Below are 16,277 nucleotides of genomic sequence, written 5' to 3'. Positions count from 1 at the left end.
TGTGAATCTGCCCCAAAGTTTTGAATAGCCTTTTCTTAACAATCCTATCAAGGCTGCGGTTAGCTCGGTTGCTTGTGCACCTTTTTCTACCACACTTTTTCTTCCACTCAACTTTCCATTAAGATGCTTGGATACAGCACTCTGTGAACAGCCAGCTTCTTTAGCAATGACCTTTTGTGGCTTACCCTCCTAGTGGAGTGTCAATGAATGCCTTCTGGACATCTGTTAAGTCAGCAGTCTTCCCCATGATTGTGTAGCCTACAGAACAAAACTAAGGGACCATTTTAAACGCTTAGAAAACCTTTGCAAGTGTTTTGTGGTAATTATTGTAATTTTCTGACATGACTTTTGGGTTTTCATTGGCTTTAAGCCATAATCGTCAACATTAAGGGCCCCGTCACACGTGCCGATATATCGTGCGATCGCACCCGCCCCCTTCGTTTGTGCGTCACGGCCAATTCATTGCCCGTGTCGCACAAAGTTGTTAACCTCCGTCACACGGACTTACCTCCCTAATAACGTCGCTGTGGGCGTCAACATCCTCTTCCTGAAGCGGGAGGGACGTTCGGCGTCACAGCGACGTCACACAGCGGCCGCCCAGTAGAAGCAGAGGGGAGGAGATGAGCGGGATGTAACATCCCGCCCACCTCCTTCCTTCCGCATTGCCGGCGGGACACAGGTAAGCTGTTGTTTGTCGGTCCCGAGGTGTCACACGTAGCGATGTGTGCTGCCTCGGGAACGACGAACAACCGGCGTGCAGAAGGAGGAACGACATTATGAAAATGAATGACGTGTCAACGAGCAACGATAAGGTGAGTATTTTTGCTTGTTAACAATTGTTCGGACGTGTCACACGCTACGGATCTCTAATGATGCTGGATGTGCGTCACGAATTCCGTGACCCCGACGACATATCGTTAGATATATTGTGTAGCGTGTGACTGGGCCCTAACAGAAATAAACACTGGAAATAGATCACTGTTTGTAATGATTCTATGTAAATTTATGCATTTCACTTTTTGTATTGAATTACTGAAATTAACTTTTTGACATTCTAATTTTGAGGTTCAGGTGTAGATGATAGAAATACAGTATATTGAGTAGAGAGATGTATTTATAATCTCTCAACTCTGCTACATATTATACACTTGCATATTTTAGTGCCTTTCAAGTGGTACTAAGGGTTTAGCCTGTTTTTAACCTATCAAATAATTAAAAATGCTTTTTGATAACCAGCCAAGGTAAAGCAGACAACTGTGAGCTGGTATTATCAGGCTGGGAATATCCATGGATATTGGACCCTTCCCATCCTAAAAATAGCAGCCCACAGCCACCCCAGAAGTAGCGCATCGCATTGTCCTGGTGCGATGGCAATCACAGTAATGGTTTTTGGGGTTGATATCAGCTGTGTAGTATCAGTTGGCATCAAGCCCCTAAGGGTTAGTAAGAGTGGCGTCTATTAGACACCCTCATTACTAACCTAGTAAGTAAAAAGAAAAACATATACCCCCAAAGTTTATTTGAAGAAACACTCCCCAACACTTTCCCTGGTTCACCAGTTTATTAAAAATAAAAAAACATGCAGCTCCGAAGTAGGCTAAGGAATCCGATGTAGTCCATAAATGGAAACCTAAAAGACAGAGAGAGAAATAGAAACAAGACTGTCCCTCGTTGACCAATATTTATTAGAAAGCAACCTTCCCTGCTCCGATGTAGTCCAGTGGTTTCCACTATGTCCACCGATTACCTAGATCACAGCCTCCACTCCTCTATTCAGATGGTCAGTCTTTGCAGTGTTGCTGAAAGTACATAGGTCATTGACTTCACCTAAGGCGGGCTTTGCACGCTGCGACATCAGTAACAATGTGTTACCGATGCTGCAGCGTTAGTTCCGCCCCCGTCGCACGTGCAATATCTAGTGAAAGCTGCCGTAGCGATTTATTATCGCTACGGCAGTTTCACATGCACTCACCTGCCGTGCGACGTCCCTCTGGCCGGCGACCCGCCTCCTTCCTAAGGGGACGGGTCGTGCGGCGTCACAGCGACGTCACACGGCAGGCGGCCAATTTAAGTGGAGGGGCGGAGATGAGCAGGATGTAAACATCCCGCCCACCTCCGTCCTTCTCATTGCAGCCGGCGTCGGGTAAGGTGAAGTTCCTCGCTCCTGTGGCTTCACACACAGCGATGTGTGCTGCCGCAGGAGCGAGGAACAACATCGCACCTGTCGCTGCACCGGCATTATGGAAATGTCGGAGGCTGCAGCGATGATACGATAACGACGCTTTTGCGCTCGTTCATCGTATCAAAAAGGTTTTACACGTTGCGATATCGACTGCGACGCCGGATGTGCGTCACTTTCGATTTGACCCCATCGACATCGCACGTGCAATGTCGCAACGTGTAAAGCCGCCCTTAGTCTATTTTGTATTTTTAAATCTAAGCAAATTGAAAATGAGGGAAGAGTAATGGGGACACTTGTGAAGTACAGAGCTTTTCACATGTACTGCAATAAATCTCAGTATAGCTCGTCACATGGCTTATAAACAGACTACACAATCCTTTCTAAAAAATGCTTACTTATTGGAAAGGGATTGTCATGTATCATATAAAGCTTCTTTCTTTGTCGCTCCATTGGGAGACCCAGACAATTGGGGTGTATAGCTATGCCTCCGGAGGCCACACAAAGTATTACACTAAAAGTGTAAAGCCCCTCCCCTTCTGCCTATACACCCCCCGTGCCTCACGGGCTCCTCAGTTTTTATGCTTTGTGTGAAGGAGGCAGACATCCACGCATAGCTCCACAGCTTAGTCAGCAGCAGCTGCTGACTAGGTCGGATGGAAGAAAAGAGGGCCCATAACAGGGCCCCCAGCATGCTCCCTTCTCACCCCACTTTGTCGGCGGTGTTGTTAAGGTTGAGGTACCCATTGCGGGTACACAGGCAGGAGCCACATGCTGTTTTTCCTTCCCCATCCCTTAATGGGCTCTGGGTGAAGTGGGTTCCGGATCGGTCTCCAGGCACTGGGACCATGCTCCCTCCGCAGCCCCTGGGTATCGTCAGGGACAAGACCCTGCTACTATGAGGTACTCTGTGTCCCCATGGGGACCGCGCATGGAGCGCTTGTGCCATACACATTACAGCACTGCTGGGTGTGTTAGTGCGCCGGGGACTACCGCGCATGGAGCGCTTGTGCCATACACACTGCAGCACTGCTGGGTGTGTTAGTGCGCCGGGGACTGCCGCGCTTATTGCCGGCCGCGCTTATAACTTTAGTCCCCGGCTTCTGCGGCCTAGTGTCGTATATTCCCGCCCACAGGCCTGCCAGTCAGGGGAAGGGCGGGACGCTGCACAGATCGTCAGCGCTGAGGGCTGGAGCATACATTAGTATCCTCCTCCCTCCTCACTCAGTACACTGGGGCACTAGATTCCCGCACTTTTCTTGGGCACGCCCACGGTCCCCTCCTCCCCACAGAACGCCGGCAGCCATTCCTGTCAGCGATTCAGGCGCTGGAGAGGAGAGACAACACAGGGAGACCCAGGCAGGGAATCTGGTGATCACACAACCGCTCTGAGCGGTCGGTAAGCAGCACCTGTGGTGCTGGCCCCACTGAGTGCCGAAGTGTGTGTGTGTATATATATATATATATATATATATATATATATATATATATATATATATATATATATATATATATATATATATATATATATATATATATATATATATATATATATATATATATATATATATATATATATATATATATATATATATATATATATATATATATATATATATATATATATATATATATATATATATATATATATATATATATATATATATATATATATATATATATATATATATATATATATATATATATATATATATATATATATATATATATATATATATATATATATTATAATATGCTTATAGGCTATACATTTGCACTGTACGGTCGCTCTGTTGATTTTTGGCTATATACCCTCCTGGTTGTTCTCAGAGGAGACAACATGTCATCCGCAAAAAGCAAGGGTGCCAAAGCACAGGCGTACTTTGCAACCTGTACCTCTTGTACAGCTGTACTACTGGCAGGTTCCACTGACCCTCATTGTGTGCAATGCTCGGCCCCTGTGGCACTTACTCAGCCGGAGCCTCTGCGACTGGTGGCCCAGGTGGAACCACCTGCTACCACTGTCCAGGTGACAGGGACGGAGTTTGCAGCCTTTGCTGACAAACTGTCTGAGAGTATGGATAAATGGTCTGCTAAAATACTGGAAGCATTGCAGTCCAGACCGGTGATTCAGGCCCCGGGCACTGTCCAATCCTTGACCCCTGGTCCCCCTCAATTGGAACAGCAAAGTGCCCCTGGGGTAACCCATAGGTCCCAGGGTGAGGTCTCTGACACGGACCGCAGTCCCAGGCCGCCCAAGCGGGGTCGCTGGGAAATTCCCTCCACTTCATCACACTGTTCAGGGTCCCAGCAGGAGGACTCTCTGGAGGATGAAGCGGAGGTATCAGATCAGGATTCTGATCCTGAAGCCGCTCTCAACCTAGATACACCTGAAGGTGACGCAGTAGTGAATGACCTTATAGCGACCATCAATCAGGTGTTGGATATTTCTCCCCCAGCTCCTCCAATTGAGGAGTCTGCTTCTCAGGAGAAATTCCGTTTCAGGTTTCCCAAGCGTACATTAAATATGTTTCTGGATCACTCTGACTTCAGAGAGGCAATACAGAAAAACCGAGACTGTCCAGACAAGCGTTTTTCCAAGCGCCTTAAGGACACACGTTATCCCTTCCCCCCCGAGGTTGTCAAGGGCTGGACTCAGTGTCCTAAGGTGGATCCTCCAATCTCCAGACTGGCGGCTAGATCCATAGTTGCAGTGGAAGATGGGGCTTCACTCAAAGATGCCACTGACAGACAGATGGAACTATGGTTGAAATCCATCTATGAAGCTATCGGCGCGTCTTTTGCTCCAGCATTCGCAGCCGTATGGGCACTCCAAGCTATCTCAGCTTGTCAGGCGCAGATTAATGCAGTAACACGTACATCTGCCCCGCAAGTGGTGTCCTTAACCACTCAGGCGTCGGCGTCCTACGCCATTAATGCTATCCTGGACTCGGCGAGCCGTACGGCGGTGGCATCCGCCAATTCGGTGGTACTCCGCAGGGCCATGTGGCTACGTGAATGGAAGGCAGACTCTGCTTCCAAAAAGTTCTTAACCGGTTTGCCATTGTCTGGCGACCGCTTGTTTGGTGAGCGATTGGATGAAATCATTAAACAATCCAAGGGAAAGGATTCATCCTTACCCCAGTCCAAACCAAACAGACCTCAACCACGGAAGGTACAATCGAGGTTTCGGTCCTTTCAGACCGCGGGCAGGTCTCAATTTTCCTCGTCCAAAAGGCCTCAGAAAGATCAGAGGAACTCCGATGCATGGCGGTCTAAGTCACGTCCTAAAAAGACCGCCGGAGGAACCGCTCCCAAAGCGGCCTCCTCATGACTTTCGGCCTCCTCAAACCGCATCCTCGGTCGGTGGCAGGCTCTCCCGCTTTTGCGACGCCTGGCTGCCACAAGTAAAAGACCGATGGGTGAGAGACATTCTATCTCAAGGTTACAGGATAGAGTTCAGCTCTCGTCCTCCGACTCGTTTCTTCAGAACATCTCCGCCCCCCGACAGAGCCGAGGCTCTTCTGCAGGCGGTGTGCACTCTGAAGGCGGAAGGAGTGGTGATCCCTGTTCCTCTTCAGCAACGGGGTCACGGTTTTTACTCCAACTTGTTCGTGGTGCCAAAAAAGGACGGATCCTTCCGTCCCGTTCTGGACCTAAAACTGCTCAACAAGCATGTGAAAACCAGGCGGTTCCGGATGGAATCGCTCCGCTCCGTCATCGCCTCAATGTCCCAAGGAGATTTCCTGGCATCAATCGAGGGGGTTTGTCACATCGTCCCTCCTTACAAGCGTCCGTTAGAACCCTGGGATCTGAACAGGGTGCTGATGGTTCTTCAGAAACCACCGTTCGAGCCAATGAGGGATATTTCTCTCGCACGCCTTTCGCAGAAAGTGGTTTTCCTAGTAGCAGTCACTTCACTTCGGAGAGTGTCTGAGCTAGCAGCGTTGTCGTGCAAAGCCCCTTTCCTGGTGTTTCACCAGGACAAGGTGGTTCTGCGTCCGGTTCCGGAATTTCTCCCTAAGGTGGTATCCCCTTTTCATCTCAATCAGGATATCTCCTTACCCTCTTTTTGTCCTCATCCAGTTCACCAATGTGAAAAGGATTTGCACTTGTTAGATCTGGTGAGAGCACTCAGATTCTACATTTCTCGTACGGCGCCCCTGCGCCGCTCGGATGCACTCTTTGTCCTTGTCGCTGGCCAGCGTAAAGGGACACAAGCTTCCAAATCAACCCTGGCTCGGTGGATCAAGGAACCAATTCTCGAAGCTTATCGTTCCTCGGGGCTTCCGGTTCCCTCAGGGCTGAAGGCCCATTCTACCAGGGCCGTGGGAGCGTCCTGGGCCTTGCGGCACCAGGCTACGGCTCAGCAGGTGTGTCAGGCAGCTACCTGGTCGAGCCTGCACACTTTCACGAAACACTATCAGGTGCATACCTATGCTTCGGCAGATGCCAGCCTAGGTAGGCGAGTCCTTCAGGCGGCGGTTGCCCACCTGTAGGACGGAGCCGTTACGGCTCTATTATGAGGTATTATTTACCCACCCAGGGACTGCTTTTGGACGTCCCAATTGTCTGGGTCTCCCAATGGAGCGACAAAGAAGAAGGGAATTTTGTTTACTTACCGTAAATTCCTTTTCTTCTAGCTCCAATTGGGAGACCCAGCACCCGCCCCTGTTTTTTGTGTACACATGTTGTTCATGTTGAATGGTTTCAGTTCTCCGATATTCCTTCGGATTGAATTTACTTTAAACCAATTTATAATTTTTTCCTCCTTCTTGCTTTTGCACCAAAACTGAGGAGCCCGTGAGGCACGGGGGGTGTATAGGCAGAAGGGGAGGGGCTTTACACTTTTAGTGTAATACTTTGTGTGGCCTCCGGAGGCATAGCTATACACCCCAATTGTCTGGGTCTCCCAATTGGAGCTAGAAGAAAAGGAATTTACGGTAAGTAAACAAAATTCCCTTCTTTTCTGCGCTTTCATATTTTGGGGTTGCCATATCATGTAATTGTACCCATAATTATATATTGTGTAAGCATGATAGTTTCTGTTTGAGCAACAGAAGCCGTCTTATTTTATTGCGCAATCTGACACTTTCCCAGAATCTTTTAAATCTGCTGTAACACATTGTATTCCCCATTTTTTTGTTTTACAGACTCAGAATGGTTGTCCTTTCCAAAGAACATGGTTACGTGCTCCTGACTGGTGCAGCCAGTTTTGTAATGGTGACTCACCTTGCCATAAATGTGTCAAAAGCCCGCAAACAGTATAAAGTAGAGGTAGGAGCAGGCTTCACACAATGTAATATTCTTCTTTCAGGTTGAACAGACATGTGCTTCAAGGGAATTGAAAGCCATTTGTAAAAGTATTTGTGAAATGGAGACTTAAGTATTCAAGTGGATAGGTGATAATTTATGTAAATTAAAAGGACTGTCAACACTTGGGGCATCGTGGCGGGGTTAATAATTTAAATACACCTTCTCACCTGCTTGTTTTTAAGCCATTTCCACCCTTCTCTGGCTCTATGAAGCCACAGCTGTCAATCGAAGAGGGGAGGGTGGAGATGGCTGGGAAGATGTATTTAACCACTTCACGATCTATGACATACCCACATGCCTTGGTTGAGAAGACGTTCCCGACGTATGGGTGCGCCATTGAAATTCTGTGGGGCACGGGCCAGTGCGTGCTCTATCGCTGTTGGGAGAGCTGTCCCTATGCCATCCCTTGCTGTTTAACTCCTCTAACATCTCCAATCCATAGCGATCTCAGCATTTAGGAGGCTGAGAAAGGGAATGTGCGCCATCTCTCACCCAATCGGGACCCCTGTGAGATGATCACGGGGGCCCAATTGTTGCATTGTGGTGATAACCTCTCAGACAACTCCAGGACCATAGTCTAAGAAGCTTCTGTCAGTGTCTCACTGACAGGTATAATATATTGCAATGATAGTAGTTCATATACCACAAAGGAACAAAGTAAAAAGAAAAAAAAATTGTACAAAAAAAAAATGCAAATATATTAAATTAAAAAGATTCTCAACTTGCTGTTGCTTCTTGATTCTGCCTCACAAAAAGCAGAATAGAAAGCGATCAAAAAATATTGTGGCCCAAAATAGTACCAATAAAACTCCAGCTTATCCTGCAAAAAAAAAAAAAAAAACAAGCCCTCATATGACTGAAAAGCATTTTTAGTGTGAATGTATTCAAACCTAAAAATACCTATATAAATCTGGAATCTCTGTAATCATACTGACCTGAGCAATAAAGGAGCTTGATCACTTATACTGCAAGGTGAACGGCGTAAAAACAAATAAACCCAATTCTTCAGCTGTTGTTGATTTGTTCATTCTGCCTCTCAAACATTAAAGTGTGGCTCATGTTTATCCTGTGCTGTACGCTGAGTGCTTACATCGGGGTTTGTGTGTAAATATCTGAAAAATGTGATTCATGCAAAATTCTCTATGGAAAATTTACTATGAGGCAGATGGAGTCTGGGCTGGGGTCTGGCAGTATCCATCTTTTTGTGTGTCTTTTAGGCGTTCACAAAAGTGCGGTGATCAACAGTTTTGTGCACCTTTTGAAAAGAACACTGCTGAAAAGAGGCCAAACTGACTACTGAGTAACTCTGTTACCTCATTAGTGAATGGCTCCGTTGCGGGTTTCACCTGAATCACTCTAATGGAAGTGCTCCGCATAGAGCACAGGATAAGTATGAAGTGATCCAAATTGCCACCAATATCATTTAACTCAACCAATAAAAACACAAGTTCCCACCTCTGGTCTGTTAACAGAAATATAGGGGATTTTCATGTTACATTGGAGTCACACTTGCGCAAGAATCGTAGGCTCCTGTCCAGAGAGCAGCAGGCTGTGCCAGGTGATGCAATTCTGTTCTCACGTGAGTCACGGGCAAGTGTGACTCCGGCCTAACATGGAAGTCACCTATTATTATTCTGGCCTTACTGGCAGCACAAGGGCTCTGGTAAAGTGCTATGGCTCAAACCCCACTCCCACCCCCACCCCTCCAGAAAAAAGCAGAAAACCAGCAAAATGTGCACTCCCAAACCAAAATGCCTACTTCCTTTCTGAGCATCACAATGTGCCTAAACCACAGTTAACATCCACATGTCTGGCATTTCTGTAGTGAGGAAGCCCACTTATTTACGGCGTGTGTCTACAAAAGCACGAACTGGGCACAATGTACAGGCACTACAATGCACTGGGCACTACTGGGGTTTGTTTGCAATTTTTAATTCTGCAACATTTACTGTGTTTAACGCAAGCTTTTGCTTTCCAGAGACAAAATCGTCACTACACCCGTAGATAAATTCCCAGAGGGGAGTTTAATTTCCAAAATCTGGTCACTTGAGGGAATTTCTGCTGTTTTGACATTTAGGGGCTCTGTATTGGAGTCTGCAAACTATTCTAGGAAAATCTGTGCTTCAAAGCTCTCCCTCACTCCCAAACCCTGCCTTGTTGTCAAACAGTACTGTACAGTCACATGTGGGATATTGCCACGTTCAAGAGAAATTGTGTAACACATTATGGGGCTTTTTTTTACATATTCCACTTGTGAAAATTGGAAATCTGGGGTTAAACAACAATTTAGTGATTTAAAATGTATTTTTTTTTCTTCACCTCCCAATTGTATAACATTTTGTGGTACATCTGGTGTCAATATGCTCACTGCACCCCTAAGACTCATTGAGGGGCGCAGTTTGTAAAATGGAGTCACTTGTGAAGGGCACTGGTTTCTGGCAAGTCAGGGGCTCTGCCAATGTGACATGGTACCCGCAAACCATTCCAACTAAATCTGCACTCCAATATGGCGCTCTTTAGGCTATGTGTGCATGCTGCATCTTTTTCTGAATGCATCTTTTTAACCTGTGGTCACAAATGCAGCTTGTGGCCCATAAAACACGTGAAAGAACACGTGCGTTTTGCCATGTTTTGTTAATGCGTTTTTTAAAGGAGAAACAAAATATGATAGGATAATTGATAGCTAGAATAGATACAAATAACAGAATAGCTAGATAGAGCTAGCTTGGCCAGCTGATGTTGTTTTTTGTTTTTTCTGTTTTTTTTTTAAAGGAATTGTCCGACAAACTCCAAAATTTTTTGGAAGCTAATCTGTGCTCTATTGTCATATAAATCACACCCCTACATTACTTTTTTTGTTTTCTAACTTTTGTTCCTCTTGAATTATCCCTTTATTCTCTGCACCCACTTTATTTACCTGCAGCTCAAGCAAACTTGGCATGCCTGACTGACAAACCTCACAGTCAGACCTGGCACTACCCGGCCTCACTGTCCAGCCCTGCCCTCTGCACACTCATTGGCTGTCAGTATTCTGCCCAGCACTGACCTCTCATCGCCCCAGCAAAGATGGGCACATTATTATATTATATGTGCGGTGGATGTTAGGAGATTGTGCTGCACAGATGAGATATCACTGCTGTGTATATCATTGGTAGTACAGAACAGTGATACTGCTTCTCTCATCTGTGCAGCACAATCACCTCACATCCACCGCACATACAGTATAATGTAGCAATGTGCCCATCCCTGTCCCCATAATATAGTAATGTGCCCATCCTTCTGCCCAATTCCCCATCCTATAGTAATGTCCCCTTTCCTTGTGCCCATCTTGTAGTAATGTCCCTTTGGGCCTCTCGTAGCAATGCTCTGTCCTGTAGAATTGCCCCCTACTCTGCCAGTCTTCACACATGCAAAAAAAAACAAACCAAAAAAACCCAGAAATCCTCCTCCACCTCTCCCCGTTCCCTCTGTGTCCTGTCTGCCTCTTGCGGCTGTAGCTCCCTTCTTGCTAATGGCGGCCTGTGTAGCCAGCACTATATAGCAGATGTCAGATCTCCAGGCACTGTGCAGGCGACGCCTCTGTATGCAGCTTCTCCACTGATCAGCTGCTGCCTCTGATTGGCCGACGCCTGATCATCGCTGTATACAGAGGCTCTGCAGGGTGCCCTGGAATCTGGCATCTGATATACAGCGCTGACTGCACGGTCTCCCAGCACAGCCAGCTTTCAGCAGGGGGGCCTTTTGCCTGTGCGCTGCCAGCAGCATGGGTACTGCATGCAGCGTACAGGTAGCAAGACCCCTGCACTATGGAATGTGTGGGAGGGTGCAGGGAAGGGGGCAGGGACGCCACGCACTGTGACGTCGCCTGTGCTGCCAATCGTCACAGGAAGCAGCAAAATCATGGTAGGAGCGGTCACTTGACCGCTCTGCGACGGGGGGCAGGGGCTGACAGCAGGGCAGGTAATTAGTCACTATCTACTTACCTGCCCCAATGTAGCTCAATAGTGTAATAACAAGAAAAAGTCAAAATAAGCCGGATAAACCCTTTAATTATTTTGTGGTAAATAAATGACGTGTGGTCCCCCCATTTTTCGTATCCAGCACAACGAACAGCAGCAGCTGCAGGCTGCAACCCTCAGCTCTCTGCTGAACCTTGGCTGGTTATGAAAAATAGAGGGGATCTCACACTTGATTTAAAAAAAAAAGACTTGGGGTCCCCCCATTTTTCTAAAGCCAGCCAAGCTACAGCAGACAACTACGTGCTGGTGCTGATATTTTTATAGGCCATGGTTATTTGGCCCTTTCCAGCCTAACAATAGCAGCCCACAGCCGCCCCAGAAGTGGCGCATCCATTAGATGTGCCGATTCTGGTGCTGAATCCAGCTCTTCCTGTTGCCCTGGGGCGATGGCAATTGGGATAATAAGGAGTTAATGGCAGCTCACAGCTGCCACTAAGCCCTAGATTAGTAATGGCAGGCGTCTGAGGGGCCCCCCATCACTAATCTGTAAGTGAAAGTAAATAAACACAAACACCCAAAACAATCCTTTATTTGAAATAAAAGACCAAAAAACACCCTCTTTCACCACTTTATTAACCCCAAAAACACCCCTGCAGGTCCGAAGTAATCCACATGAGGTCCCACGATGATTCAGCTCTGCTACATCTGAAGCTCACAGCGAGCGCCATAGAACATGACTGCCCGCTGTGAGGTTCAGACAGAGCCGTGATCAGTGAAGCAGTGAAGGTAATGAGAGGCCCGGGAAGTGAATAAGCGGCCGTGGGAGCAGTGTGATAGCCGCCCTGGTGCATATGAAGCACTTGCTCCTACCCCTTTGCACCAGATTCTGGTTCCCATAGACTTTATATGGGGCCGGCATCTGGCCAGATACCAGGGATCAATCCCTCGCCGACCCAGCGTTATCAGGGGATTGATCTGTCAGTACTCCGAAACGCAGGGACAAAATGCAAAAAGAATTGACTTGCTCTATCTTGGCTGCGTCTTCAAAAACACAAGCAAAAAAAAATGCACTGTGCGGGCAGTAGAATAAAAATCTCATAGAATTTGCTGAGGGAAGTAAATGCATGCATTTGGGTGCATCTTTGTGATCACAAAACTTCACTAAAAACACACCAAAAATGCAGTAAAAGATGCAGTGTGTGCACATAGCCTTACCTTCTTCACTTTGCTCTGAGTCTCAAAAGTAATTTTCGTTTAATATTTCTTTATTATTTCAAAAGTTTTCATATAACAGAAGATAAGAAATGTATAAGGGTCTTTCATGTTACCCAATGTTACAGCATATGAAGATTATAAAATAACCTATGTCTTCAAGTCTCGTAAAAACGTATGGTACTATGAAATGTATCGCAAATCATGTGGAAGGTAAAATCTGTATAACATCCTATAGAACATCTTAATTTTAACATGTAATAATCTTCTATCTTTATATTTATTCCGTGTTAAGTGTTAAAGGCAACTTCCTTCTGTATAGTCTGGTTCAATAGGTATGAAAACATGACCCTATGTATATCAATTAGGTGAGAAAGAGATATAGAGAGAGGGAGAGAAAGATAGGTAGAGAAAAAGGGAAGGAGGGGAAGACATGGGGAAATAAAGGGGTGGGGGGGGGGGGGGAGAAGGTCTGTATTGTGATGCCGTGCCACTCCTGTGTCCGGGAGCCCATCCCGGCTTCTTGAATATTGTGATAGAGCGCCTGTGAGTAACCAGATTTGGAATTGCTGTGTTTATCTATACTGAAGCCATGGATACCAAACCGAGAAACAAAAGGAGTCTTTCCCTTCGTCAAACGCTCTCAACTCCTCCAGACGCCGCAGGCCATCCATAGCCTCTACCCAGTCTGCTCTCCTCAATGTACAGGGGGATCTCCATTGCCTCGGTATGATTTGCCTCATTGAAATCATAAAGTCCGAGAGCAAGCCTTTCTTCGCCTTGGAGACTGCCCCTGTATACATTGATAAGAGGGCCACTTCCGGTGAGGGTGTCACTTCCTTGTGATGTAAATGGAAAGATGTCTTTGCTCTCTATAACCAAAGACCCTGTATCCCTGGGTAGGTCCACCAGATATGTAGCATTGTGCCCACTGAGGTCTGGCACCTCCAACAGGCGTCCGATACCTCTGGGAACATTTTATGTAGTCTGGCGGGTGTCCTATACCACCGTGAGAGGATTTTATAATTGAGTTCCTGCATTATACAAGAAATGGTGGATTTATGTGTTATGTTAAATGACTTACACCATTGTGCCTTGGGAAAAGTCTGGCACAATTCTGTTTGCCAATGTCTAACGTAGTCAGGCAAGTCGTCTCCTCAACCCCCCTCGGGCACTGCTATGTTGTAGATTATTGAGACTATGTGAGGGGGTGTTTCTCTAAGGAAGCATAGTTTTTTCAAATGGAGTCAGATCCTTATGTATCTCAGATCCCAGAGCCAGAGAATCTATGAAACTACGTAGTTGTAGATATTGGAACCAGTAACCTGGTTCCCGTGGCCGGTCTCCAAGCAGGGATATCAGTGGTTTGCATCCCTGTTGGGTAATTACGTCTTTAACTCGTGGAATTCTTCCCATTGGCGTTGAAATCAGTCTGGGATGAGGTTCGTGAAACCAGCATTGAAACGCGGGGTTGCCCACCAGAGGCGTCATAGGACCCGGTTCTCCTGTCAATCTATATCGTCTATTGGCTGTCCTCCACGCTGTAGCCAGGGACAAGAGGATCGGGGAAACTCCCAGGGTCCCAAGGTTAGTTCTAGATGACAACCAGAAGATTCCGTGTGCCATATTCGGGCATAGATCACATTCAATCTCCACCCACAATTTTCTGTCTTTACTGTGCAGGAGATCCAATATGCAACCACCCACCGCTGCTGCTTGATAAGCTTTAAGATCCGGGAGCCCCACCCCTCCATCCCAGCGAGATTTAGTCAGCATTGAGTATTTCAGTCGGGGTTTGGTGCCACGCCATATAAAATTGCTGATCATCTTCTTTAACTTGAGGAAGACATTTTCTCCTAGGTTCAGTGGGATAGTTTGAAACAGGTATAGTATTTTAGGTAGGACATCCATTTTAATTGTATTGACCCTGCCGAACCAGGAAATGGGGAGGTTATGCCATGCTATGAGGTCTTTGTGGATATTTTTTAAAAGGTCTGGTAAATTGTAATTATATAGATCTTGGTGGTTGGGAGAAACCCTAATCCCCAGATATTTAATGTAATTGCTGGCCCACTTAAAGGGGAAGGCGGTTTTGAGAGTATTCTCTTCTACGGATGGTAGCGATACATTTAAGATCTCTGTTTTTTGTAGATTTACTTTAAAATTGGAGAGTCTGCCAAAGATCTCAAACTCCTGCAGTATGTTGGGCAAACTAGTCTTCGGCTGTGTCACATATATCAAGAGATCGTCCGCAAATAGTGCTAATTTATGAGATGTTTGTCCTATCGGTATCCCTTTTATCGAAGGGTTTTCCCTGAGTGCATTTGCTAGGGATTCAATTACCAGAATGTATAGGTATGGCGATAGGGGGCATCCCTGTCTGGTACCGTTTCTAATATTAAATGGAGCTGACAGGCGTCCGTTCACGCCCACTTGTGCCGTTGGTTCGTGATATAATGCTTTTATCCATTGTAGTAAGAGCGAACGGACGCCGATTGCCTGCATCGTGGCTTCTAAAAAAACCCAATGGACTCTGTCAAATGCCTTTTCGGCATCTACTGTCAAGAGGCACATTGGGATTTGACGCTGACGTGCCTGGGCCACTAGGGACAGGGTTCTAATAGTGTTGTCCCGTGCCTCCCTCCCTGGGACAAATCCCACCTGGTCTTTGTGGATTAGTTTGGGTATGAGGGGGGCCTAGTCTCAGGGCTATCATTTTAGAGTACAATTTAATATCCACATTTATTAGTGAGAGATGTCTGTAATTGGAGCAGGTCAGTGGGTCCCTGCCAGGCTTGGGGATTAGTTATTCGGGCTTGGAGTGTCTGTTTAGGGAACTGGCATGTGTTGGTTATGGAATTGAAGGCTTTCAGCATTATAGGGCTGCAGGCCCCTCCACATATTTTGTAAAACCGGGGGGTGAACCCATCAGGACCAGGGCTTTTACCCACTTTAAGGCTATGTGCGCACAGCGCGTTTTTCGCGGCGTTTTTGCGCGTTTTTCGGGTGCGTTTTTGGCCTCAAAACTGCAGGACTTTGCTTCCCCAGCAAAGTCTATGAGTTTTCATTTTTGCTGTCCGCACACCTGTTTTTTTCCAGCTGCGTTTTTGTGGTGCCACAAAAACGCAGCATGTCAATTATTCCCGCGTTTTTCACTGCGCTTTTCATCCATTGAGTGCAATGGGATGTTGAAAGACGCAATGAAAAACGCAAATATAGCTGCGTTTTGGTGCGTTTCTAAGACCAAAAACGCAGCTATAAACGCAGGAGGTGGGTAGTAAAGTGACGTGTACAGGAAGAGGATTCCTTCTGTCAGTAAACACAGAAGCGTGAATCCTCCCGGTACCGTCACCGCCGCTTCCACCTCCGGTCCTGTGCATGTATGCTGCCGTGCGGCGCCATGTCTGGGCGGGAGATGGAAGCGGCAATCAAAAGTGAACAGTAGAAAAAAAAAAAAGTTATACTCACCTGTCTGCAGACTCCCGGTGCCATGCCCGCTCCCAGATCCTCCCGGTCCCGCCGCTCCGGGTGTGTGCAGTCTCCCCGGGTACGTATGCCTGCAGGATGCAGGACCTGGCGATGGATCACCTGACGCATCAGGTGATCGTAAG

The 16,277-nt window shown here is 46.7% G+C and overlaps 1 protein-coding gene across 1 annotated transcript in view; it reads left to right on the top strand.

Annotated features, from left to right (window-relative positions):
• The window catches only part of MGST3 (microsomal glutathione S-transferase 3), a 107,449-nt gene that overhangs the window by 46,613 nt on the left and 44,559 nt on the right, over window positions 1-16,277 (top strand). Inside the window, exon 2 of the mRNA XM_075320919.1 lies at window positions 7,333-7,456. Within this exon, the coding sequence (XP_075177034.1) occupies window positions 7,340-7,456 (117 nt within the window). The 5' untranslated portion in view covers window positions 7,333-7,339. The remainder of the gene's footprint in view (window positions 1-7,332; window positions 7,457-16,277) is intronic.

Source organism: Anomaloglossus baeobatrachus, chromosome 8, assembly GCF_048569485.1.
Source record: "Anomaloglossus baeobatrachus isolate aAnoBae1 chromosome 8, aAnoBae1.hap1, whole genome shotgun sequence".
Classification (NCBI taxonomy): domain Eukaryota; kingdom Metazoa; phylum Chordata; class Amphibia; order Anura; family Aromobatidae; genus Anomaloglossus; species Anomaloglossus baeobatrachus.
The sequence above is the reverse complement of the archived record's forward strand: the minus strand, read 5'-3'. Positions and strand labels throughout refer to the sequence as shown.